Raw genomic sequence first — 26448 nt, 5'->3', positions numbered from 1 at the left:
AGGATTTCAATCTTCATATGCGTATTAAGACTTATGGCTCAGAATATGGTCTACCCACGTGCACTTGAAAAGAATGTGCATTCTATCATCGCCGGGTGTTGCATCATATGTATGTTAAAAGAGGTTGAGAGTATTGTTCAGATATCCTATATCATTGCTAATTTTTGTCTAGTTGTTCCAGCCATTGCTAAGGTAAGAGTGTTAAAATCCCCAGTTATGATTGTGGGATTGTCTGTTTCCCTTTAACTGTTGATTTTTGCTTCAGGTATTTGAAAACTTCTTATTGGGCAAATACACGTTTATGATGATTATGTCTTCATAATGAATTTGTTCTTTCACCATTGTGAAGGGTCCTTCTTTACCCGTGGTAAAACATTCCTTTTTGAAATCTATTTTATCCCATGTTAATATAGCCCCTCTGACCTTCTTGTGCTTGTCATTCACAAGGGTTATCTATTTCCCATTAGTTAACTTTCAACCTGTGTCTTTACATAGTTGTCTTAAAAAAATCCTTTCTGATGATCTCTAACTTTTAATTAGAGTGTCTCTTCTATTACCATTTACTGGTATTATTGATATGGTTAGGTTGGATTTTTCATTTTATTTTTGTTTTGTTTGTCTCCTCTGTATTTTTTCCCTCTGTTGTTCCTTTTAATTTTTTGAGAATGTTTCTTAGAATTCTGTTTCAGTTATCCTGTTGTTATCTTAGCTATACTTCTTTGTCTTTTTTAAAGTGGTTGCCCTAGAAAATACGATATACATTGAATTTATGGGTCAGTATCTCCTCTGTCTCTTCTGTTCTTGTTGTTATATTTAATACATCTACTTGCGTTTTAAACCTCACAAGAAAATTTGTCATTTTTGCTAAAAACCGTGATGTGATATGATATTAGAAGGGAAATGGGAAATAGAAAAAAATGGTCATTTGATTTTACCTAGATATTCACCATTTCTAATGCTATTCAATGCTTCTGAGGATTTGAGTTTCTGTCAGCCCAAAGAAGTTTCTTTAGTGTTCCTCATGGTTCAGTTCCGTCGGTGAGGAATCCTCTTGGTTATATTTTATATTAAAATGCCTTTATTTTGTTTTCATTCTTGAATGATGTGGATATATCATATATCATTTCTGAATATAGAATTCCTGATGGACGGATTTTTTTCCTTCATCAGTTAGAAGATGTTGTCCCGCTGTTTCCTAGCCTCTCTGGTTTCTAGTAGGTCAGCCATTATTTGGATAATTGTTTTTCTGTATATAATATGTCGTTTCTTTCTCTTTGGCTTGCAATGGTGTGGTGCGTCTTGGCGGAGGCTTCTCTGTGTTTATTTTGCTTGGTGTTACTGTAACATTTATATCTGCAAATTTCTATCTTGGAAATCGAGATGTGGACATTCTTGGCCATTATTTTTCAAATGCTCTTCTGTGCGTGCCACGTTCTCCCTCTCTCATCCTTCCTGTATTGCAATTAGACTGGTATCTGAACATCTGACATCTCTAACAAGTTCCTGAGATTCTGTTCATTGTGTTTTCAATGTTTTCTCTTTCTGTTCCTATTCTTGGGTGTGTCTGTCCATCTATCTTCTATCTATTTTCTATCCTTTGTGTCTCGATTCAATTTCATTTATTCTTCTGTTTGCCATGTGTTTTTCAGGTCTACAATTTCCATTTGGTCCTTTTTTATTGTTTTTCTCTGCTGAGATTTATTATTTTTCTCCTGAGGTGCATATTCACTGAAGTCATGTTTTGTTTTAATTCATCGAGTTTAGTTATATTTGCTTTACAATCTGTTTCTGGGGGCGCCTGGGTGGCTCAGTTGGTTGAACATCGGACTCTTGGCTTTAGCTCAGCTCATGATCTCATGGTTCGTGGGTTCAAGCCCTGCATTGGGCTCTGTGCTGATGGCATGGGGCTTGCTTGGAAGACAGCTATGCTCACCACTATATCACCAATGCCCGCTTGGGGCTTGCTTGGGATTCTCTCTCTTTCTCTTTCTCTCTCTGCCCCTCTCCTGCTTGTGGTCTCTCTCTCTTCCTCAAAATAAATAAATAAACCTACCAAAATAAAATAAAGTGAAATAAAGTCTTTTCTGTCCATTCTAACATCTAGCTCATCATATGGATGAATTCACTTAAGTTTCTTTCCTCGTGAGAATGCATTCCATTTTTTGTTGTTGTTTCTAAAGTTAGGTTACTCGCTTTTCAAATTGTATAAAAATAATTCATCCCTACAATCCAACTATGACTAGTAACATTGGAATTATTACCTCAAATACCAGTCGTCTATTGTTAATGCTATCAATTATACCTTGAGCCTACCTACAATTTTCCACCCACTCCCTGTGTTCCTAACTAGCCCAACTACCTAACAGCTTTCTATCTCCTTGCCCTCCTTGCCCACCTTATCCCTCCTGTTTACTGAATTTTATTCCATACATAGTTCAATGTCATCATTTATTGAGCTAAGCTTAATAAATGTATGACACTGGATTGACCTAGACTATCTCATTGAATCCCCCCAGCCACCCAATTGAGTAGGCATTATTAGTATTCCATTTTACAGGTGGAAAGAAAAATGGCTTAAAGAGATGGTTACTTGTCCAAGGTCAGGTGCTAATAGATGAAAGCAGGATCGACATCGTGCAGGTTTGTTTGATTCTGGAGCTTGTGCTCTTTACCAGAGATTGGCCAACCTTTTTCATAAAGTACCACATGGTTACCATTTGAGTCTTTGTAGGACGTACAGTCTCTGTCACAACTTCCCAGATCTGCCATTGTAGCATCAGAGGAGAAACAGACAACGTGTAAATGAATGTGACAGTTTCCAATAACATTTACGGAAACAGTGGGAAAGATGTGGCTCGCGGTCTGTAGTTTGCTGATCCCCGCTCTTAACGATTACACCATTCTGTTATTTTTTTTCCCTTTAATCTCCAGAGTTATCCATTCAACAAATATCTACAGCACTGTTTCCGAGAACAAGGCACTGAACTTGGTCCTGGAAGGGGTGAGGAAGGCAAAGGCCCTGACTGGAGGGGCCGCAGATGAGAAGGACAGTACACAAACACATCTATACCACAGAGCTGACTGGTCAGTGCCAAAAGAGGGGTATAGACTGACTGGAGCTTTTCCCAACGGACACAGGGTGTTTCAGTGCAGTGGGTGGTGAGGGCATAAGCTTTCTGGCGAGAAAACCACAGGCAGAGATGGCAAGGAGACAGTTTCAGAGGAGCGAACACAAGCAAGATTTTTTCTATCCGTTCGTCACTCATCTTCTCTTCTCTTTACCACTATTCACTTATTTCCTCTCTCTTTTCCTCGCCAGCATCATACGTACTTTGGTCCAAACCTTTTTGTCTCGCACCTTCCCCTGCTTTCTCCTTTGCTTTACTCCCCTCCCCTTCCTTCTTTTTAAATTTTTTTCTAATATTTTATTTATTTTTGAGAGAGACAGAGAGCAGGGGAGAGGCAGAGAGAGAAGGAGACACGGAATCCGAAGCAGGCTCCAGGCTCCGAGCTGTCAGCACAGAGCCCGACACGGGGCTTGAACCCACAAACTGTGAGATCATGACCTGAGCTGAAGTCCGATGCTTAACTTAGACTGAGCCACCCAGGTGCCAACCCCTCCCCCCCCACCCCCGCTTCCTTCTTCTTAAAATTTATTTATTTTTGCTTCTTGACTACTGGTCCTGTTCTGCACTGGGCTCAAGGCACACATTTATATAGCATACTTCATTTGGAGTTTTATTCAGGTACATCAGCATGGTTGACACATTATCTCAGGCAAACAATATTTATGTAAAACTTAAAAATGTCATTTAGATTTAATGTAATACTTATCAAAATACCAACAGCATATTTTTCATCGAACTACAACACACAATCCTAAACTTTGTATGGAACCACAAAAGACCCCGACTAGCCAAAGCAATCTTGAAAAAGCAAAACAAAGCTGTAGTCATCAAACCAGTATGGTACTGGCACAGAAACAGACACATAGATCAATGGAACAGAACAGAAATCCCAGACACGGACCCATAATTACATGGTTAATTAATCTTTGACAAAGGAGTCAAGACTATACAATGGGTTGTGTATTTCCCAACACATGGTGTTGGGAAAACTGGACAGCTACATGGAAAAGAATGAGACTGGACTGTTTTCTTACGTCGGGCACAAAAATGAACTCAAAGTGGACTAAAGACCTAAATGTGAGACCTGAAACCATAACAAAATCCTAGAAGAGAACACAGGCAAGAACCAGAACAACATTTTTCTAGATAGGTCTCCTGAAGCAACGGAAATAAAAACAAAAATAAACTATTGGGATTACATCAAAATAAAGAGCTGCGGCACAGCAAAGGAAACAACCAACAAAACTAAAAGACAACCTACCGCGTGGGAGAAGATACTTGCAAATGAGATATTTGATAAAATGAGTGTCCAAAATACATAAAGAACTTATACAACTCAACACCAAAAAGCAATCCATTTTTTTTTTAATTTTTTTTTCAACGTTTTTTAATTTATTTTTGGGACAGAGAGAGATAGAGCATGAACGGGGGAGGGGCAGAGAGAGAGGGAGACACAGGATCGGAAACAGGCTCCAGGCTCCGAGCCGTCGGCCCAGAGCCCGACGCGGGGCTCGAACTCACGGACCGCGAGATCGTGACCTGGCTGAAGTCGGACGCTCAACCGACTGCGCCACCCAGGCGCCCCAGCAATCCATTTTAAAAATAGGCAGAAGATATGAACAAACATTTTTCCAAAGGAGACATCTGGATGGCTAACAGGCACATGAAAAGATGCTCCACATCACTCATCATCAGGGAAACAGCAATCGAAACCACAGTGAGATATCACCTCATACCTGTCAGAATGGATAAAATCAAAAATACAAGAAACAACAGGTGTTGGCAAGGGTGTGGGGGGAAAGGAACCCTCATACACTGTTGTGGGAATACAGACTGGTGTAGACACTATGGAGGACGGTATGGAAGTTTTGCAAAAAAATTAAAAATAGGGGCACCTGAGTGGTTCAGTTGGTTAAGCGTCTGGCTCTTTTAAAACATTTTTAAAATGTTTATTTTTGAGAGAGAGAGAGAGACACACAGAGTGCGAGTGGGGGAGGGACAGAGAGAGAGGAAGACACAGAATCCTAAGCAGGCTCCAGGCTCTGAGCTGTCAGCACAGAGCCCAATGCAAGGTTCGAACTCCCGAACCATGAGATCATGACCTGAGCCAAAGTCGGATGCTTAACCGACTGAGCCACCCAGGTGCCCCCGACTCTTTTTTTAATGTTTATTTATTTTGAGAGAGAGCAAAAGAGAGAGAGTGAGCGTGCGTGCACACGTAAGTGGGGGAGGGGCAGAAAGAGACTCCCAAGCAGGCTCCACGCTGTCAGCACAGAGCCCAACTCGGGGCTTGATCCCACAACCATGAGATCATGACCTAAGCCAAAACCAAGAGTCAGACGTCCAACCTACTGAGCCACCCCAGCGTGCCAAGCGTCTGACTCTTGATTTCAGCTCAGGTCATGGTCTCACGGTTCATGGGATAGAGCCCGCATTGGACTCTGCACTGAGCATGGAACCTGCTTGCGAGTCTCTCTCATTCTCCCTCTGCCCCTCTCCCCTGCTCATGTTCTCTCTCTCTCTCTCAAATTAAAAAAAAAAATTAAAAATAGAACTACCCTGTGACCCTCGGTATTACCCCAAACATACAAAAACACTAAGTCAAAGGGATCCATGCACCCCTATGTTTATTGCAGCATTATTTACAATAGCCAAATTATGGAAGCAGCCCAAGTGACCATTGATAGATGAATAGATAAAGAAGATGTGATATATAGTGGAATATTTTTCAGCCATAAAAAAAGAATGAAATCTTGCCATTTACAACAATATGGACAGAGCTAGAGAAATAGGTGATAAGGATTAAAGAGTACATTTATCATGATGAACACCGAGTAATGTATAAAATTGTTGAATCACTATATTGTATACCTGAAACTAAGATTACCCTGTATGTTAACTATACTGGAATTAAAATAAGAAGGCTTAATAAAAGAAAAAAAAGATGAAAAGAAAAAAAAGCTCAAAAACAAAACAAAAACAAAAACAAAAAATGCCACTTTGCCCAAGTGAAATATTAACTTACTTCTGTTAATTCAGTTAAGGTCGATATCTCTTGGTCGATTCTGGGCAGTCAATAACATCCACTGTTTGACCAATTTATTATTATTTTTTTACTTGCTCATACTACTAGTCTGTCCTGTTAATGTAGCTCTTTTGATCGTCTTATAATTTATTTCTTCCCCTGTTCCATCCTTTCTCTTTCCTGTACTTTTTGGATTGGTGTACATTTTTTTTTTTTTCTGGAGGCGTGCTACTTTCTTTCTCCTTTCTGAAAATATCTCTAAAAATATTCTTTGTTCATTAATTTAACTAATGTTCATTGAGAAATTGCCATGTGGTAGGTCCTCTCCTGGGGACATTATGGCAGTAAACACAACAGATAAGTAGACCAGGATATAGAGAGTGTTAAGTGCTATGGAGAAAAATTCCTTAGAATCAGGAATTTGGGTGGTGTATTACAACTTTAAAAACTGGTAAGATCACTTCGTCAGACAGTTGAAGGAAACTAACCACGCCAGCATCTGCTTGGAAGGGTGTGGAAAGCGTCCCACGCAAAAGGAATTGCATGTATGAAGTCCTGGGGCAGGAGTGTAACTCCTCTGGTGGAGACAACAAGGAGGCCCGTGTGGCTGAAGCTCTGTGCGGGAGGAAGAGACTAGAAGTGTCGGGGCGGGCAGGAGGAGGGACACAGGCTATTTAGGGACTTCTCCAATGGAAGAATTTGAGCTTTTATCTTGAGGTGGAAATCCTTCAGTGGGTTTTAAGCAAAGTGAAATGTTGACATGTATATTTTTTACATGTTAAATTTTGAGAGAGAGAGAGAGAGAGAGAGAGAGCGGGAGAGAGAGAGAGAATCCCAAGCTGACAGTGCAGAGCCCGACACAGTGCTCGAACTCACGAGCCGTGAGATCATGACCTGAGCGGAAATCAAGAGTCGGACGCTTAACTGACTGAGCCACCCAGGTTCTCCTTGGCTTATTTTTAGAAGATCCGGAAGGTAGGGAGGCAAGAGAAGAAGCCAAGAAACCAGTTAGGATATTACAACTTTCCAGGCAATACATTTGAATATTATGGGGAATGTTTTCTGGAAGAATCAGGGTAGTTACTTTTGTTTTACGATTGAGGATAGAAAACTAAGGGGCGAAATCTTGATGCATGATGAAACATTTCACCATCCCCTGCTCCTCAGGGAAATATTGGGTGATTTTGCCTTGCTAATCCAAGGACTGCTAAACATTTTGAATTTTCTTTGGCACCGTTAGGCGATCTAATGCCTGGCACACAATTGGCGTACAGAAATATTTCTGGAATGAATACGTAGGCAGTTGAATGGGTGAGTCTGAGTTACGTTATCCCGGAACTTGCAGACGCAAGAGGAGTTTCTCTGGTGGCGGTGATTGTCTTTAAGTTTTCTGTAGCAAAGATCATCAAAAGTGCCACATTAGAAACACTGTCCTACTTTTCGAGTCAAAATGGCAGGCGCACGTATCTACAGATTTTACGTGGTCCCATAGCAATTTGTACAGTCCTCCGTCATAGTTATCAAGGCTCTTTTGTCTGGAGTTCCTTCAAGGTTGGGATCATTTCACCTAGCACAGGGCTTGGGGACCATGTTTAATGTATGCACAGTATGATAAAGGGTAGTAGAAAGAAAATATGTGCATTACCAACACCAGCCACAGAATATTGTGATTCTTGAAAAATATGTTCATTTCCCTTCGGAAAAAGCAACTCTGGGGGCATGCGAGTGGCTCAGTGGGTTTAGCATCGGACTTTTGATCTCGGCTCAGGTCATGATCCCAGGGTCGTGGGTTAGAGCCCCACATTGGGCTCTGCACTGAGTGTGGAGCCAGCTTGGGATTCTTTCTTTCTCTTTCTTTCTCTCTCTCTCTCTCTCTCTCTCCCTCTACCCCTCTCCCTCACTCTCATGTGTGCTTTCTCTCTCTCTCTCTCTCTCTCTCTCTCTCTCAAGAAAAAAAAATCCTATTTAGGAAAAAACAATTCTCAAGTTACTGCTACAGAATTTAGCTACGTGACTTCTAATTATGTTTTAAGCCCTCCATGAGCTGGATCCATGTATTCTCAACGTACCTAAAGTGCCTGGTAAATGATCTGGTATCACCAGTAAATGATCACTAAGTACTGGGAACTGGGCTTCAGGGGCTGAGATCCACTTTCCAGTGGGTCCATGTAGGGGCACGAATAAAGCCATTTCAACAGCTGGATGAGGTCTTCAACCTTCTCCTCACAGGGAGCTTCAGAACTTCTGTCCCTCCTGTGCACCCCCTCCCACGGGTCCCCCCTGCCCGCATCTCCCCCTCTGGGTGCACCTGTCCCTGTACCCCCATCCCGTCAGGGCCTCCCACACCCGCATCTTCCCCCCCCTCCCCGGGTGCACCTGTTCCTGTACCCCCTCCCGGCCAGGCCCCCCACGCCCGCATCTGCCCCTCCGGGTGCACCAGTCCCTGTACCCCCATCCGGCCAGGCCCCCCACGCCCGCATCTCCCCCCCTCTTCCCGGGTGCACCTGTCTCTGTACCCCCATCCGGCCAGGGCCTCCCACGCCCGCATCTCCCCCCTCTTCCCGGGTGCACCTGTCCCTGTACCCCCATCCGGCCAGGGCCTCCCACGCCCGCATCTCCTCCCCCCTTCCGGGGTGCACCTGTCCCTGTACCCCCTCCTGGCCAGGCGCCCACCCCCTCCTGCCTCTCCCCCTCCGAGCCTGAACCCTCGGCTCCACTTCTCAGACCCGACGCCCTCCCGGCGCCCCTCCCCCCCGAACTTCCGCCCGCGCCCCCCTCCCCTCAGGCGGGACTTCCGCCCGCGCCCCCTCCCCGCGCCGCGTCGTCCCCGTCGCCGCCCGAGGGGAGCCTGGGAGCGCGTCGTCGCGCTCTCCCGCGGGGCCCGGGCTGCGGCGGCGCGGAGGCGGCGGCGGCGGCGACCGGCGGCTGCGGGGCGCGCTCCTCCCCGGCCTGCGCTCGCCCCGCGCCTCCTGCTCGTCCTCCTGCTCCTCGTCGGCGCCCGGCTCCGCGAGCTGCGAGCGGCAAGATGGCGGCGCCCAGGCCGCCGCCCGCCCGGCTGTCCGGCGTCATGGTGCCCGCGCCCATCCAGGACCTGGAGGCCCTCCGCGCGCTGACGGCGCTCTTCAAAGAGCAGCGGAACCGGTAACGGCCGGGCGGCGCGGGCGGGGAGCGGGCGCCCCTCCCCCGGGAGGCGGGCGGCAGAGGCCTCGACCGTGGGCCCGAGGGGCCCCGGGGGGCTGACACCTGCCCCCCACCCGCCGGCACGGGCGTGGAGCCGCGCGCGCGCGAAGGGGACCGCCCCACGCGAGCCCCTTGCCACCCGCCCCCGGGCTTGCTGGGCCCTGGCCCGGAGCGCCGGCGCGGCCCGCGGTGGCCCGGCGGCCCGCTGGCGGGGGGGGGGGGGGGGGGGGAGGGGGGCAGGCGGGCGGCCGCGAGAGCGCGGTGGGGACAGTCCCCGTGCGGGGGGGGTGTGGGGGGGGGTGGGCAGCGCGGTGTGCGGGGCGGTTGCGCCCTGGTCCCGAGCGAACCGGCCGTTTGGGTCCTCACTGTCAGTGGGGGGCAAGGTGGCCGGGTGGGAAGGGCCCGCGAGTCCGGCGCGCCTGGATTCGGTTCCTGGCCTTACAAGTTGTGCGTTTCTGGGCGATTTCTCCGAGCCTTAGGTTTTCCTGGTCTGGAAGTGCGAATGCAATACGTACCCTCGTTGCTGGATTGTACAGAGGGATGAATGAAATAAATAAAGCGCGTGAAAATGCAAAACGTGTGACGTTGTAAGTCAGTGCTTGATTTTCTAGTCTTCTCCGGGCCTCGGTGCCGGTGTTGCCCAGCACGTCCCTGGTGGGATTGCTGTAAGGACGGTATGAGGTGATGCGCATTAAATCCGTAATTCATGCCTGACACGTAGTATTAAACGCATGTTGGCTGGTATTCTTATCCTTTAATACATTTATCGATGGCCCTCCGTGGGCCAGGTATTGCGCTGGGTGGTGAAGGTGAAAAATGAAGTCCTTTCGTGAGAAGTCCTGTTCTGGGGAGCCAGCAGATAATTTTACAATGGCGGGGGGGGTACAAAGAGTAGAGGGAACGTAGAAGGAAGGGACAGCCAGATGTGGGTTGGTCCAGAGGATGGATCCCCAGAGGCCCTCTAGTCTTTGCATGGGACACCTGGGTCTGGGCACGTCTCCCTTAAGTCACATTAGGAGCACTGAGCTGTGGAAGGAGCGGTGAAAGCCGAGGGCGCTGTTCTGGGGGCTTCTTGGGACACAAGTTACATGATACGGTACTCCTAGGAGATATGTTGATTAACGCTTCAGTGCACCCATACCATGGGGGCCCTTTCCTGTAGTCAGTTATCAGCCATCAGCCATGTACTGAGTACCTACTCGGAAACAGGTTCTTTGTTAGGTGCGGAGGGTATAAAGGTGAATCTGACACGATCCCTTTTGTCGAGCATTGGCCGTGTGAACAAATTGTAATGGGGTTTTTGACAAGCAGGCGGTCGCACGGAAGGGGTCTGTGGATCTGTTGGATGGATTGGTGGGCCGGGAAAGGCTTTGGATTACTTTGGGTGCAGAGGGACCATATATGGATTTTGTAGGGTTCCTGAGAGGATTAAATGCAGTAGCATAGGTAAGGTGTCTGGTACAGAGGAGACATTCAAACATCAGATCCCTTTTGGGGCGCCTGCGTGGCCCCGTTGGTTGGGCGTCCGACTTCGGCTCAGGTCATGATCTCGCGGTCTGTGAGTTCGAGCCCTGCAAGGGGCTCTGTGCTGACAGCTCGGAGCCTGGAGCCTACTTCCGATTCTGTCTCCCTCTCTCTCTCTGTCCCTCCCCCACTCTCTGTCTCTCTCTCAAAAATAAATAGACCTTAAAAAAACTAAAAAAAAAAAAAAAATCAGATCCCTTTTTATAACCTGTAGGATGAAATCCAAGGCCCTGGGCCAGTTTACAAGGCCCTCTGCACTGTTGTGAGGGGACTTGATGGGGAGCTATTGACGGTTCTTTTAAGGGAATGGCAAGCTAAGATCTGGGCATTAGACCGAACTCTCTGCTGTATGGGGAATAAATCACAGAGGGTGGGGCTAGAGGCAAGGGACTTTTAAGAAGCTGATGTGGAACCCGAGTCAAAGAACAGCTAATCTGAATTAGGACCTTGTTTCTGGGGATGGATGGGATGAGTGCTGAAAAATATCTACAAGGTTGAACGGACAGGTCTCGGGGTCCAACTGGATTGTTGGGGGAGAACGAGCAGAGGAAGAAGCTTCCCACATTTGGCGCCAGCTTTCCTGGGTCCATGGTCCTGTTCCAGGCAGAGTCTGGCGAGCAGGTCTTGGGAGGGGGAGGCCGAAATGCGTGGTGGTGCAGAGAGCCCTCCTTGAGGGTTTGTAGGGACAGGCTCTTGGTTCTGCTGCTGTCGCTGCTGCTTCCGTGTGTCTTTGAGCAAGTTACTGGTCGCTCCTCCGATGCCGATGGGCCCGGAGGGAGGTTGGGACATAAAGTGAAGCAAATGGAGGCCTCCGAGCAGCCAGTGGGAAACACCAGGCAAAACAAACATGGATGGAGGAGAGTGAGAATGTACTTGATGGAACACAAGGTGGAGATCTTAGCTGGTGTAGCGTATTTTGTGGTACTTCCCGTACGTTTGTCGCCATGACACTAGCCTCTGCGGTGGCTGGAGTGAGAGAAGTATCCTATAGTGGAAGAAGAAAACCTTGGGAACCAGGTAGACCCAGACAAGGATCATGGCTTATCTCCCTGGACGTACTTCTCATCTGGAAAGTGGGGATCAAGCCTCTCACTTTGCAGGATTACCGTGAGGATCTGTAATATTATCTGCACAGCACGGTGTTTTATGTTGTTTATTTTATAGCTGCTGTTCAAAAGCGATGGGGCTATAAGTGACCAAGAACCCGATTGTGCTTAATGTCTTGCATTTGAGAAAGCGGTTGCAGCTCTTTCAAAAAGGTTATAATTTATTCTGATTTTCGGGTTTCCAGGGAGAGGGATCCCAGGATCTCATTACAACTCTGGCAACCCCCAAGTGAACAGAAGTCCTCCTATCACATCGCAGTGGTTTTGGATGTGCTCACAAATTCTTTGCAACTCTGTCCTGCCGGAGGAGGAGGTGAATTCCTCTCTCCTTGCATGTGGGCTGAGTTTAGGGACGTGCTGTTGTTGTAATAGATTATGGCAGACTTGAAGGCGTGCGACTTGCGATTAGGTCCTAAAAGGCAGCGCAGCTCCCTCTCTGCGCTCTCTCTTGAATCACCGACAGAGTCACCTGCCATGTCGTGAGGACACTCAAGCATCTATGCGGAGAGATCTGTGTGGTGAGGAATGTGATGAACTGTGTTGGAAGCGGACGCTTGGTCCACGGGAAGCCTTCAGGCACCTGCACAACCTCGTGAGACCCTAAGCCAGAGCCACCCCAGTCGCACACTTGCAGATTCCTGACCCTCAGACCTGCGCAAGACCACAAGTGTTACTGTTTTAAACTGTTCAATTTGGGGGTACTTTGTTATATAGCAATAGATGGTTAATATACCAATCTAAATTCTTCATGCTCTGGATTCTGTAACCCACTTCTTGAATAGTATCTTAATCACAAAAGTCCATAAAAAAATGCGTAGGGTCATAAATACCAGTGTTAAGATACTCAGCTATTTCTTTGTGGAAGGTAATTCCTTTTCTTATGTGTTACGGTTGTTTTATATCTTTTGTTTAATGTATGTATTTGCATTTTTAACATTTATTGTGATTTTTCTTGCTGTGGTGGGAGTCTTTGTAAGTCATACTAAATCCTTTCTGAAACAAAGCAAGATAAAAATACATTAAAAATTCTATTTTTGGGTTTTTGCTGGAGGTTTTCCAACCCTTTAGTTACCTTCATGGTGTATCTCTACATCATCCCTCTTTATGATGTAGCCAGACCTCCCTGTTAACATGTGCAGTCATATGAAATTTGTTGTCCTGCCCTATACCTATACCACTGTCCACTAAGTAGCCATTAGCTGTGTGTGGCTGTTTAATTAGAAATAAGTGAAATGAATAATTTTGTTCCTGCACTGGCTGCATTTTAAGTACTCAGTAGCCACTTGTGACAAGTGGCTGCCTTATTGGACACCGTAGCTGTGGAATATTTCCATCATTGTAGAAAGTTCTGTTGGAGATGGTTGCTCTGTATGCTTTTCTACAGAGAAGATTATGTTCTGGTTTTTGAGTATTCCTGAAGTAATGTTACATTTGGGTACTATTTTCTCTAAAATTTTCGCCTTAGACTCCTACCTCATTGTGCTTCCATTTGATAAGCTTCTTGACGGAAGTGAGCATGTCACAGTCACTTACCCCTAGCAAGTAACACGAAATCTGGTAGTTACAGGCGCTTGACAGATGTTTTTTGCTTTTTCCCCATTCTTTTCCTTCTAGGACTCCACTTACACGTAGGTTAAACCTTTCCCTGTATTTTATATGTATCATAGGCTCCTTTCTGTGTTGTCCATTCTCAGAGCTTCTATTTGAAAATTTTCTGTTAATCTACCTTCTAGCTTGCTGATCCTCTCTTCTGCTATGTCTAGTCTGCTGTTATCTGCTGTGTTTTTAGTTTCAGATACTATGTTTTTGAGTGATTGTATTGCAGAATTTCTCTTTGAGTTTTTTTTTTTTTTTTTTTTTTTTAATTTATTTTTGGGACAGAGAGAGACAGAGCATGAACGGGGGAGGGGCAGAGAGAGAGGGAGACACAGAATCGGAAACAGGCTCCAGGCTCCGAGCCATCAGCCCAGAGCCTGACGCGGGGCTCGAACTCACGGACCGCGAGATCGTGACCTGGCTGAAGTCGGACGCTTAACCGACTGCGCCACCCAGGCGCCCCTCTCTTTGAGTTTTTTAAGAGATTCATTTTGTTGCTTACTTTCTTGAACGTGTATTAATTATAGTTATTTGAAAGATAACTTGCCTGATAACTCCCCCCCCCCCCCCTTTTTTGTCCTGATAACTTCCTGTTGTCAGTTTCTTGTGTTCAGTACTTTGGTCCCATTTTATTGAGTGCTAAATGTGTTTGAAAAATTGAGGCCGTTTCCAGATATGTTCCCTTTGAAGAATATTTGAGAACTCAAAACCAAAATCAGTTTGAAAACGATTTAATAATGATGGTGGGATAACTTGATATCTGATTGGAATAAAATGAACTTCGGCTCACACATTGCACCATCCACCAAAAAATATTCCAACCTGAGTTAGACCTCCGCATAAAATTTCAAACTATAAAGTGCTGAGAAGAAAACACGGGAGAGTATCTTTGTGAGCTGGAGTGTAGGCAGACATTTCTTATCCAGCGCACAGAGGATACTAACCATGCAAGGAAAAATTGACTTTATCAAAATTAAAAGCTACTTCTCAAAAGACACCATTAAGAAAATGAAAAGGCAAGCCATAAACTGGGAGAAAAGACTTGCAATACATATGTCTGACAGAGGACTTGTTTCAGAAATTATGAAGTGCTCCTACAACCCGGGAGTAACAAGACAACCCAATTAACAAATTGGGTGAAAAAGTTCTATGCTTCGTCAGAGAAGATACATCAACGGCCAGCAAGCCTGATGAAGTACTCAGTGTCAGTGGTCGTTAGGGAAATGCAAACTGAAATGAGATCCTGCTTTATATTCTTTAGGATGGCGGTGACGGGCAGCGGAGAAAGGGAAGTGCTGGGGAGCACGGGGAGAAATTGGAGCACTTGGGTGGTGTCAGTGGGACTGCCAAATGGTAGCACTGCTGTGGCAGAGTTTGGTGGCTCCTTGACGAGCTAATGCGACTCCGTGGTCCCGCTCAGAGGCACGTGTCACAGAACTGAAAGCTGGGGCGCCAACAGATACTTGTGAGCCAGCGTTCGGGGTAGCACGACTCAAAATAGCCGAAAGGTGGAGACAGCCCGAGCGTCCGTCAGCAGAAGAATGGATAAACAAAATGTGGTCCCTCCGTCCGTTGCAACGGTATTTAGCCGTAAAAGGGAACAAAGTGCCGATACGTGGTACCACGTGGATGAACCTTGAAAACATGCTAAGTGCAGAAGCCAGACATAAAAGGACAACTATTGTAGGATGCCACTTACATGAAGTACTTAGAATTAGGCAAATTGGAGACAGAAAGCACATTAGAGGTTACCAGCAGGGGGTGGGGCGGGGGGGGGGGCAGTTACTGCTTAATGGTTCTAGAGTTTCTATTTGGGGGGTGTTCAAAAGTTTGGAATTAGATAGTGGTGGTGGTTGCGCAACACTGAGTATAATTCAGGCCAGTGAATTTTATATTTAAAAATGCTCAAAATGGCAACATTTATGTTAGATACACAGTAGTTTCCCCCTTATCCGTAGGGGACACGTCCCAAGACCATCGGTGGATTCCCGAAACTGTAGATACTCCTGAATTCTGTATATACTATGTTTTTTCCTATTCATACTACAATCTATGATAATATTTAACATAGATTAGGCATAGTAAGAAATTAATGGCAAAAACGAATAGTAAAATAGAGCAGTAGTAGCACACTGTAGTAAAAGTTCTGTGAACGTGGTGTCTCTCTCAGGAGATCTTGCTGGGCTGTATTCACCCTACTCGTGATGATGTGAGATGATACAACGCCTGCATGATAACATGAAGGGAGGTGTATGACGTAGGCATTGTGACGCGGTGCTAGGCTGCTGTTGACCTGCTGATGGTGTATCAGAAAGCAGGCTCCCGCCTCTGGACTGAGGTTGACTGCCGTCGCTGGAACGGTTGAAAGTGAACTTGTGGATAAGGCGGTGGGGGGGAGGGGGTGCTGCATATTTTACTGCAATGGAAAAATTAACAATGTAATATACAAAAATCCATCAAATTGTATGCTGTGTTAATTATAGCTCAATAAAGCTTTTATAAACAAAACCATAATGAAATACGTCTGCATACCCATTAGAATGGCTAAAATTAAAATGGCCGCCAGCACCAAATTTTGGCAAGGACGTGGAGCATCTGGAACTCTCACGACTTGCTGTAGGGAGTGTAAATGGTACACCTGCTTTGGGAAACATTTTGGCAGATTTTGGTAAAGTTTAACCCATGAGTCCAGGAATTTACCTAAGAGATCCAAGAACGTACGTCTACGAAAGACTTGTAAAAAAAATCCTTACGGAAGCTTTATTGACGATAGCCAAACTCTAGAGACATGTCAGATGTCCACCAGCGGGAGAATGGCTAAGACTATGTGGTATTTTGAATGAAAAAACCACCGCTACACACAACACTATGGGTGGATCTCCGTGGCATACCGAGTGAAAGAAGCCAGGCACAAAGTATGTCCTGTGTAATTTTATTTTTGTGAAGTTCTACAGTTGGCAAGGCTAATCAGTGGTGGCACAGATCTGAACAGTGTTTGTCAAAAGAGGTTGGGGATTGACTAGAAAGGAACAGGAGGAGCAAAGGAATTCTCTGGAGCAAAGGAAATGTGCTGTCTTTAGGTGGGGGTATGATTGGGTGCCCGGGGGCATGCATTTGTCACAACTCATTAAAATAACGTAAAATTGTAAGTTACTACAGTTCTCCTCACCCTCCCGCAAAAGAAAATGGGTATAATAATTATGCTTCCCCTGTAGGGGGGATGTAGGTGTTAGAGTGTTCTGTATGTAGAGTTCGGAACGGTGCCTGGTACGTGGCTGGTGCCCAGCAAACACCGTTATTATCATTGCAGGCTCTGGTCAGAGTCAGGAGTGAAAAATGAAAAGAACTGTGTGGTAACTCCTGAGAATTTTGTGTAATTCACAATCGTGCTTGGGAAAGCTTTAAATTCATTGCAGTTCTGCGGTCAGGTTCTAGTTTCAATAGGCTTTTGGAACTGCCTCTGAAACTTTGGAATACGAAGTAGGTGTAAGGACAAGAAACACAGTGGAAGAAAGATGGTTTTTCAGATCCAAGATGTGGGCAGTGATTTCATGCCAGAATTTTAATTCCTTGGTAGAAAGTTACGTTAGCAATAGTAAATAATTTTAAGAAGCTATGAGAACATCCAAAACAAAAAGTAAATACTTGCCAATAACAGTGTTGTGACTTAGGCAGAAGAATTTCGATGTCTTTGCATGGCGTGACAGCTGTAGGAACCAACGTTTAGAACAACCATACTCGTGTGCTCTTTGGAGAAGGAAATTGAAGCTTTTTATTAGTTTTCATCCGTGTATTTTTGTTGGTTTGCTTGTTTTTAAACTCTTGACAAATCAAAACCACAAATACATAATGTGAATGCCTTCACGGAAGGTGGTGTAACAGATGATCTAATAAGTACCCATGTAATTGACTTGCAGAATCAACAAATGTTAAAATTATGTCGTGAAGTGAAATGTTAAAATTTTGTCGTGTTCTCACCAACTCCAGAACATTACTGATACTGTTAATATCTTCTGGGTGAGAACACATGACCCGCAAATTAGCAGCTGAAAGCCACAGACGTTTATTATTTCACAGGGTTTGTGAGGGGCGGGAGTCGCTCGGCTGGGTGGACCTGGCTCCGTCTTTCATGAGGTGGCAGTCAGGCTATCCACCCGGTCAGCCAGCCGCGGAAGGCCTGACTGGGGCTGGAGCCCTGATCTGAAGCTCACGCAAGGCTTTGCACCCGACACTTCGGGTCCTTGCCACGTGGACTCTTCCCTAGGGCTGCGCACGCCCTGGCGGCTGGCTCGTTCCACGCGGGATCCAAGAGAGCGTGCTCGAGGTGGACGCCGGAGCGTCTTTATGATCTCGGAAATGACCAGCCTTTCTGTCGCGTGTTGTAATGGCCCCGGAGGACAGCGTGAACACCACGAGGCGGGGCTCGTGCTGGGGGGCGGGTCTTTGTTTCAGCTTCCAATCCCGTTGTTCCCTCTTTACTCCATGAACGTTATACTATACGCTCTAGTTTGCATTTCATACTTCTGTTTGAGTTGTTTCTGAGTTCATGAGTGCCGCCAGCTGTCACGCGTGGAGAGCTGGGCCATTAGCGTCAGCTGTTGTCAAGTGTGCCATCACAAGAGTACAGAATTTATCTCCCTTTTTTCTTACTGGCGGACATTTGGATCGCCTTGGACTTGGGCAGTTCACACCGTACTCTTCCATCTTCAGACGCAGGGGAGGCCTGTCCTAGCGCGGAGTTGCACGTGTTGGCTCTCTCACTGCCACTCGTTGCCACGTAATGCAGGGGTGTCGCATTTTGGTTCCCATCAGGCGGGCTTTTTGCTGATCCTCGAACCTGTTTCCCTCCTTGGTCTTAGACCTGATCGTGGCTGAGTGTTTCCATTCGGGCCTTGGGTATGGAGATACGTGTCTTGTTTTAAATTCGGCCGTGTGTTTAGATATTTTAAAAATAATTGTGATTACATTGCTTGGAATGGAGGAGAGAGGCTTCTGGCGTGAGCTCCTTCACAGCACTTTTCATTAGCCTCTGTATGTCTTTCTCCCTGGACTTCGCTGGACTGCGACCTTGTCGAGGGACTGTCTTCTTTTCCAGCATTTTCTAACACAGCTCCTGGTCCGTTTCGAGGGCTTGGCAGCGAGGAGCCAGTGGCTGAGACGAGAAGGTCACTTCCTGGCACTGAGAGCCGGTCAGTAATGATTGTTCTGGCTACGGAAAAGCTTTTAATTTGGTTTACTGACCTTTCAATTATTTGGTCACTTCACACACGCCGGTGTTTAGCACCGCAGCTGTAGGTACCGCGTAAGCCGTGTGTTCGACACCCGCAGTGGGAAAGCTCAGTTGCTGTGACACCGAGTTTATGAGTGCAAGTGCCGTGTGCCTTTCACTTGCGCCACGCACACATCTCATTTCCCTTCAAGGTTAATTACCGTTTCGCCTCCTGATGAAAGCCTGTCTTCATCTTCGGGGAGCCTCCTGCCCTCTGTTCCCTTTGGCACTCTGCTTCCCTCTGAAAAATCGTCATGCGGTGTTACGATCACTCAGTCACCTGCCGGTCCCACTAGGGTGAGAGTAGCCCGAGGGCAGGCTTCTTGTTTACCTCTGTGTTCTCAGAACCTGCTTTAAGGCCAAGCACATAATGAGCACCTGATGGTATTCTTATTACTTCCTTGAATAGCTCGTTTGCTTGAGTCATAAGATACAGAGAGAGACCACAGAGGAAAGACTCCTGTAAGGAAGGTATAGGAAAAATACCAAATGTGACAGATGACTATGATTTCAAGAGGTACAAAAGGTCTTGGTATTCCCAGTTGCTTGTATAAACACGTTGACTAACTTTCGCAAAGAAAGGGAATAGAATGAGCACTTCGGAGGTCACCACACTGCAGAACTCCAAATAAACCTATCCGCCTGTGTATACACGTACTCACATAGGTTTTCCCCAAACATGACTGAGCCTCCGGCCGGCAGGGATCTTGGGCCGCACCAAAAACAAAAACAAAAAATGAAACAAAACGAAAAACCCAAAAAAACCCACACGAGTCCTCAGCTTGGCAAAGGTTGCCATATGGCATCTTGACTCAACCATGATTCAGATCAGCTTTGTTGAGAGAGAACATCAATTAAGTTCCACTATAAAAAGCACTTTTCAGAGTATGATGACAGCTTCCTTTATTTTTACCTAGGCCATGAGCTGGAATACCACATGGAACTATTTGGTAAGGTGTTCTGACTCAGCTTCAAAATACAGATGTGGTCAGTGTGAGCCACCCCTCACATTCAATTATCTTAAATGGACAAAACAGACAGGAAGAAGTTCGAGCCAGCGAGTCCAAATAAATAAGGTTGGAGATTTCTCAGCTTCTTATTCTTCTAGTCTTTTGTAGTGGTCCCTGGACTGTGGGCAAGGAAGCTTCCTCGGAGGGACAGGAACCCTGGGCCCGACCACGCTGAGTCAACCTGTCTGACGGCCGCAGGCCTGGACAAGTCTCGTTGGGCTAAGAAGACCGCTCGGAAGCAAGCGGCGCTCTCGTAGCCCTTGAGCAGTTCACGGCGTGGGGCTTAGTCAAGTGCCTGGTGTTAACGGGCACGGTGAAATGTCAGGGGCTCTCGTCCTCCCTGAGAACATTGTGCAGCTTTATCAAAAGTCATTAAAGAAGACAGATGGTAAGATAGACCGTTACGTGATGGAAACCCTCCGTGGCGCAAAGACATCAATTTTCCCCGTGGCGACTTGTGGTTTCGGAGCCACTGAAAATAAAATCTCGGCCGGGAGTTTGGTAGACATTCACAAGCTGATTTTCTAATTTATACGGTAAACTAGGTTTTCTCTCATTCCCTGCTTCCCTGAAGGCTTTGTCATGACTCCTTTTCCGACCCCTCAGCCCTGAAAACCCTTCTCGTACACCCTTAGCAAAATTCTCTGTGTGCTCATTTCCTTGAACATTCATCTTCTTGATCTAAGTGAAATACGGCTCACCTCTGAGGAATGCCTTTCCAGAAGGTCTTCCAAATGGGAGGCTGTTTTCTCTCTATCCCGTGCCGCTGGGCTTGAAGTTGTGGTGGGCATTCACCTTGATCGTCGTTGCTGCTTCCAGACCTTTCCCCTGTGACCCCTCCAGCTTTCCATCTCACACCGTCGGCGTAGGCTGCCCATGGGTCACTTCTGCCTGTTAGGAGGAGAGTTCTGTGGGTCATGTCAGCTCGTTCCTTGCAGACTTCGCTCTGGCTCACTGTTAACTCCGTGCTGCTTGTCCTATCTTAGGTCTTGGTTATTTCAGTATCCGCATAGGTCGTCGTCGCGTTACTCCGCCCTTCTTGTTCCTTGACTTCCTCTCCTTTGCTGAGCTTGACCCGCACCCCATCCAACCAGCGCTCCCCTAGCCCTTTCATTGATGGTAGCTGCCTTCCCGTCACGATCTCAATTTCGGGAGGTCTGCTCTGGCTCTCTCTAGGTCACCTACCCCAACAGTCTTCAGCCCCACCAGGACCTACAGTCTCTTGATCTGCTACTTCTCATCCTCATGCTTTCCTGGGACAGCTTCAGCTCTGGTTAAAGCCCACCTGCCCTGTCCTTGGTGTCTGCACCCAACGAGGCTGGAGAAGAACTTCCAGCCATGCTCGCTGGTCTCATATCACGGTGGTGATTACTACACGACCCTGCTCATGGGGCTGTCTTTAAACTGATCACTAGCCCAACTTAGCGCTGCCTGGCAGTGCTCCTGTGTTTCCCTCGGCCATAGTCTCCTGCCCCCGCCCAACCTTGCACGCCTTTCGCGGTCCTTGTTTCCGTTGCCTCTCCCTCGTCCTCACTCCTGGTTTCCTGTTTCACTGAGACAGATGGAGCAACCAGAAGATAATTCCCAGGGGCTCCCGTCACCCGCTCTCCCACCTGCCTGTGTCCGTGCCCATAACCTGCCCTGCCTTCTGTGGCTGTGGATGAGCCTCCTGCCCTGATGCGACCCCCCTCAGGTCTGCACTAAACATCACTCCTTTTTGCATCCACTGCTGCAGTAATCCACCCCTCTTCTTAAATAATCAGTTTTACCCTTTCTGTTGGATTATGTTCATCAGTTTGTATATCTGCCATAAGTTTTTCCCATTCATAGGAAACTCTATCTCTTTGAGCCATGATCCCAGTTTTCCGCTGCGTTTTATATTCACCTACTGCAATGTCTCTTTCTCTTGAACCCATTCTAATCCACTGCTAAGTCCAGTGGTCTTCCTCTTAAATTCTTAGCTCACTTGACCTGTCAGCTGCCTTTGACCCTTTCTTCACTCAGCTTCTGTGTCCCCGCCCTCTTCTGAATCGCCGCCTCCTCAGGTCCCAGGGCTCAGTCCTCAGACCTCTTCCCTCTTCTACCTGTAGTCCCGAGTGACTTCGCTCGGTCTTGTGCTTTAAGAACTCTCCATCTGCTGGTGGCTGTCATGTTTGTCTCTGGCCGAACTTGCCTTCTGAACGTCACACTTGTGCATTTGTCTGCCTCCTGCACGTTTCACTGTTTGGGGTGGGTACCTCCCGCTTCACGGATCCCTGCCTGGACTGAGTCCCTCCCCTCCAGGTGCCTTCCCGGCCATCTCCATTTCAGTAAGCAGCAAATACACCTTTCCTGATGGTGCTCAGGCCAAAGTTCTGGAGTGCTCCTGGAATCCCCTTTCTCAGATAGCCCTCTGACAGTTTTTCCCATCAGACCTCATTGGCCGTTTCTTCAGAATGTATCCAGAATCTGATCTCTGCTGACTGTGCCTGCTGCCGCCATGGTCGTTTCCAAGAATAGTGTCCTGCCTGGTCTCCTGGTGTCTTCTCGTCCTCACCTGTGGTCAGTCGTTATAGAGCAGCCAGAGGGGTCCCTCAAAATGAAGGGCACTCAGAACCCTCTGTGGCTTCACATCAGGATAAGAGCCCAAGTCCTTCTGGCCTGGGCAGTTTGGTTCCATGTTGCCTCGGACTCACGTGACCTTTCCGCTCCCTCATTGGGCTTCTTCTCCGCGAGCCCTCCAGATATGCCTTTCCCTTCCCCCGTGCTCTTCTCCCAGGAAGGTGCCCAGGGCTTCCTTTACCTTCCTGAGTTCTGTGCTCAGACATCACTGTTTCGGGTAAGGTTTTTCATCAGGTTCTTAATGAGGCCTCATATACACAATCTTTCTTTGCCCGAGAGTGTAAGACGTCCTCCGTATACTTTCTTCCAGAGCTTTACAGGTTTGGTTAACATACATTCCTGGATGCATCTGCAGTTACCTTCTTTGTGTGGTGATAGGGGAGGGTCCAGCTCTGGTTTCCCACGTGGATCGTTGTCGCTGCAGCCCCCTTCCACAATGGCCCGGCCCCCGCAGGCCTGGTGGCAGTGCTGCCATTGCATGCACGGCGCCGTTGCGGGACACTGTAGCCAGTGGTTTATTTTCCCACGTCTGTGCCCGTTTCGCCTTTTCTTGGCCTCTGTGACTTGGCATCGTGCTTTTGAGATTTGATTCTTACGAGAGATGAATTTTGACTGTACTGAGAACAGTGGAAAGGGGGAAGCTTGCGATTTGGGGGTTTCGGGGGAGGACTGATGTGTTCGGATTCTTTAAAGCAGGGTTGCTAGGGGCGCCTGGGTGGCTCGTCGGTTAAGCGTCTGACTTCGGCTCAGGTCATGATCTCACAGTCTGTGGGTTCGAGCCCTGCATCGGGCTCTGTGCTGACAGCTCAGAGCCTGGAGCCTGCTTCCGATTCTGTGTCTCCCTCTCTCTCTGGCCCTCCCCTGCTCATGTTCTGTCTCTCTCTGTCGCAAAAATAAATAAAAACATTTTAAAAAAATAAAAATAAAAAAAAAAAATAAAGCAGGGTTGCTAAACTGTGATCCGGGGGCCAAGGCTGGTCTGCCGTCATTCATGTGTCTGTATCCTTTTTTTTTTTTAATGGCCTGTGAGTTAAGAATGGTTTTTACCTTTTTTTTTTTTTTTTTTTTTTAAGAGAGAGAGGGTGTGTGAACAGAAGACAGGGGCAGAAGGAGAGAGAGAGAGGATCTTAAGCAGGCTCCACACTTAATGTGGAGGGGCTTGATCCCACAACCCTGGGATCACGACTTGAGCCAAAATCAAGAGTTGGACACTTAACCGACTGAGCCACCCAGACGACTCTGGTGTTTACATTTTTTAAAGGTTGGGAAAAATAAATTTTGTGGCACATGAAAATCACATGAACTTTAAATTGCAGTGTCGGTAAGTAGAACTTTATTAGCACCCAGCCACGGTCGTTCGCGTGGGTGTTGTCTGTGGCTGGTTTTACTCCCGCAGCAGAGTTGCAAAGCTGTGAAAAGAGATCGTCGGGCCCTGCGGTCCTGAAGTATTTACTCTCTGGCCCTTTACAGAAAAATGGGTTGGTCTGGGCTGTCAGGGCCAGCTTGAGAGTTCTGGATGTCACAGAAGAGGGAAAAGGTAGAAAAAGCATTTTGAGGTCTGCAAAGATGAATTTCAGAATTTTGCCCCCAAGCTGTTTCTGGCAGGACGTGCAGATGTTTTTATTTTCTGTTTTTGTTCAGTACAGCCTGGTGAAGTCAGTGAGCACCGTTTGTGGTTTTAGAGAAGAACCAGTGATTCTTACTTTAATCTCAGAACCTGTGCACATTCGAATGGTTTTTCCCAGTGTCGGTGCTTACGCGGTTCTAACCTACCATGCTGGTTTGTCATTGAACGTGAGATACGAGAATGCAGGGAAGTCTCAGCAGGGCAGTGCGGTGATGAGCGGTGGTTTTCCTTTTCTGTAGGAGGTGCCACCTGATGCCCTAGCTGTAAAATGTGTGTGCACACGGTGTGATAGACCTATCTAATCTCTGACGCACGATCATGGGTGGGTTTATCTAATTTTACTCGGACAGGACTTGCCAAGATTAAACCTACAGATCTGTTCAAACTTGAAGGAGATGAAATTCTACCTTTTGTATAATTCAGAGGCTTTTTTTTTTCTTTTTTTGTTCTGTAATGTAACATTTCATTTGTACCTTGTCTTCAGGGTATGCATTCCTATCTAACAGGAATGTCTAACGGTTGAATTTTAATTGTCCTCCTAAGTACTTTCTGCCTTCTGTGAATAAGGCAGCTAAGCTTTGTAAAGTCTGTGAATATTTTGTGTTAGTTTGGTTAAAGCAGAAATGACAGCAATTATTATTAATAGTAACATTTGTAATATGGGAACGATCGACTGATGTTGGCCATTTCAGTGTCGTTAATCATTTCACATACTTAGCTGCGTTCTCTTGATAGCGAACTTAGAATTTGAAGATAGAGGACATTAGGGCCGCTTTGGATCTCAATACCAAATAGCTTTCTTTAAAGGCCGTAGAGAAGTGAAGAAGCATAGAAGACTGTTAGATGCTTTCATAGGTCTTTCTCTTAGTGAGTAAAAGCTCTTTATGTCTACGTCTGATGAAAGTTGTTAATATGTTGTACACAAAGATGGTGAATAAAGTCTGTATTTATTATATGGCTCTAGAAGAGTTTTTTCCTCCTACCCTTTACCTCGGGAGCCAGACATCTCACAAATAGTCTCTGCTCTCAAAATTTAGTGTTTATATGGGGGCGCCTGGGTGGCTCAGTCGGTTAAGCGTCCGACTTCGGCTCAGGTCACGATCTCACAGTCCGTGAGTTCGAGCCCCACGTCGGGCTCTGTGCTGACAGCTCAGAGCCTGGAGCCTGCTTCGGATTCTGTGTCTCCCCCTCTCTCTGACCCTCCCCCGTTCATGCTCTGTCTCTCTCTGTCTCAAAAATAAATAAACATTAAAAAAAAATTTTAGTGTTTATTTTTGAGAGAGAGAGAGAGAGAGAGTGTGTGTGTGAGCCGGGGGGAGGGGGCAGAGAGAGAGGGAGACACAGAATGTGAATCAGGCTCCAGGCTCTGAGCTGTCAGCACAGAGCCTGACGTGGGGCTTGAACCCATGAACCCATGAACCACGAGACCATGACCTGAGCCAAAGTTGGATGCTTAACTGACTGAGCCAACCAGGTGCCCCTAAAGAAATTTAAAGTACAGTTAATCGGGTTACATTCCCACTTTTAAGTTCATCCATTGTATCATGTAGTGGAGAAGAAATTAGATGTTTGTTAAATGTTACTCGTGAGATATCTACATCTTACTTAAGATGTGATATTTTTTCAAGTTTCTGGATATATGGATTTCTTAATGGGAATGGAGGAGTCGATGCCTCTGTACCCTTTTTCCAGTTGCTGCCGCCGGATGCGCTAATGTCATTGCTCATCCCGGGGCTGGTGTCTGGCTCAGGCCGCGTTCTCAGTACAAGTCTGCGAGGCAGTTAGGTGCCACCGAACGTGCAAGTAGTCTTTCTGTTATACACTTGAATTGAATAAATGCAATTAGTGAATGCCAGTTCTGGGCCCTGGGGATGCAGAAAAAAATAGGATAGGCTCTGTTTTCTGGGATTTATGGGCTAGCTGGGGAGCTAGACTGGATAAGTGCGTATCATCTACGGTGGATAAGTGTTATTCCAGCGTTATGGACAGAGTGCGTTCCAGTGGGACATAGAGATGGGAGCTGCTCCGCCTTGAGTAGCGGAGGAGTTTCCCCAGGGCTGAGAGTTTTCAAAAGGCCTCGATAAGGAGATGCGAGATTTTCCAGGCAGAGAATTGGGGGTGGTTGTGTGCAGAGTGCATTCTGGGAGGGCATACGTTTGAACAGACAAAGAGGGCTGCCCAGTGCTTGGTGTTTTCAGGAATCCATGGGTGGGCAGCCTGGGGGAGAACAAATGACCGTGATCGCAAGCCCGAATTATTTTCTCTTTATACTGCGAATGTGAATTGTTGTATGTTGAGTAAACGCTGTCGTGATTATTCTCTAGTAGCTGTTAATAGTTATTTTGATTTCAGGAATATGATGATTGGCCCCAGCTCAGACAT

At 46.7% G+C, this 26448-nt stretch overlaps 1 protein-coding gene across 3 annotated transcripts in view; it reads left to right on the top strand.

The window, feature by feature from the left end:
- The first annotated feature begins 8959 nt into the window (after positions 1 to 8959).
- The window catches only part of ATXN10 (ataxin 10), a 170235-nt gene continuing 152746 nt past the window's right edge, over positions 8960 to 26448 (top strand). For 2 of the 3 annotated variants that reach the window (XM_058741012.1, XM_058741011.1), the window contains exon 1: positions 8960 to 9294. In XM_058741012.1, the coding sequence (XP_058596995.1) occupies positions 9179 to 9294 (116 nt within the window). In that variant the 5' untranslated portion in view covers positions 8960 to 9178. The remainder of the gene's footprint in view (positions 9295 to 26448) is intronic. The other variant, XM_058741010.1, reaches the window with a different exon arrangement.

The sequence above is a fragment of the Neofelis nebulosa genome, chromosome 8 (genome assembly GCF_028018385.1).
Source record: "Neofelis nebulosa isolate mNeoNeb1 chromosome 8, mNeoNeb1.pri, whole genome shotgun sequence".
Classification (NCBI taxonomy): domain Eukaryota; kingdom Metazoa; phylum Chordata; class Mammalia; order Carnivora; family Felidae; genus Neofelis; species Neofelis nebulosa.
Note: the sequence above shows the minus strand (reverse complement) of the source record. Positions and strands in the feature narration are given on the sequence as shown.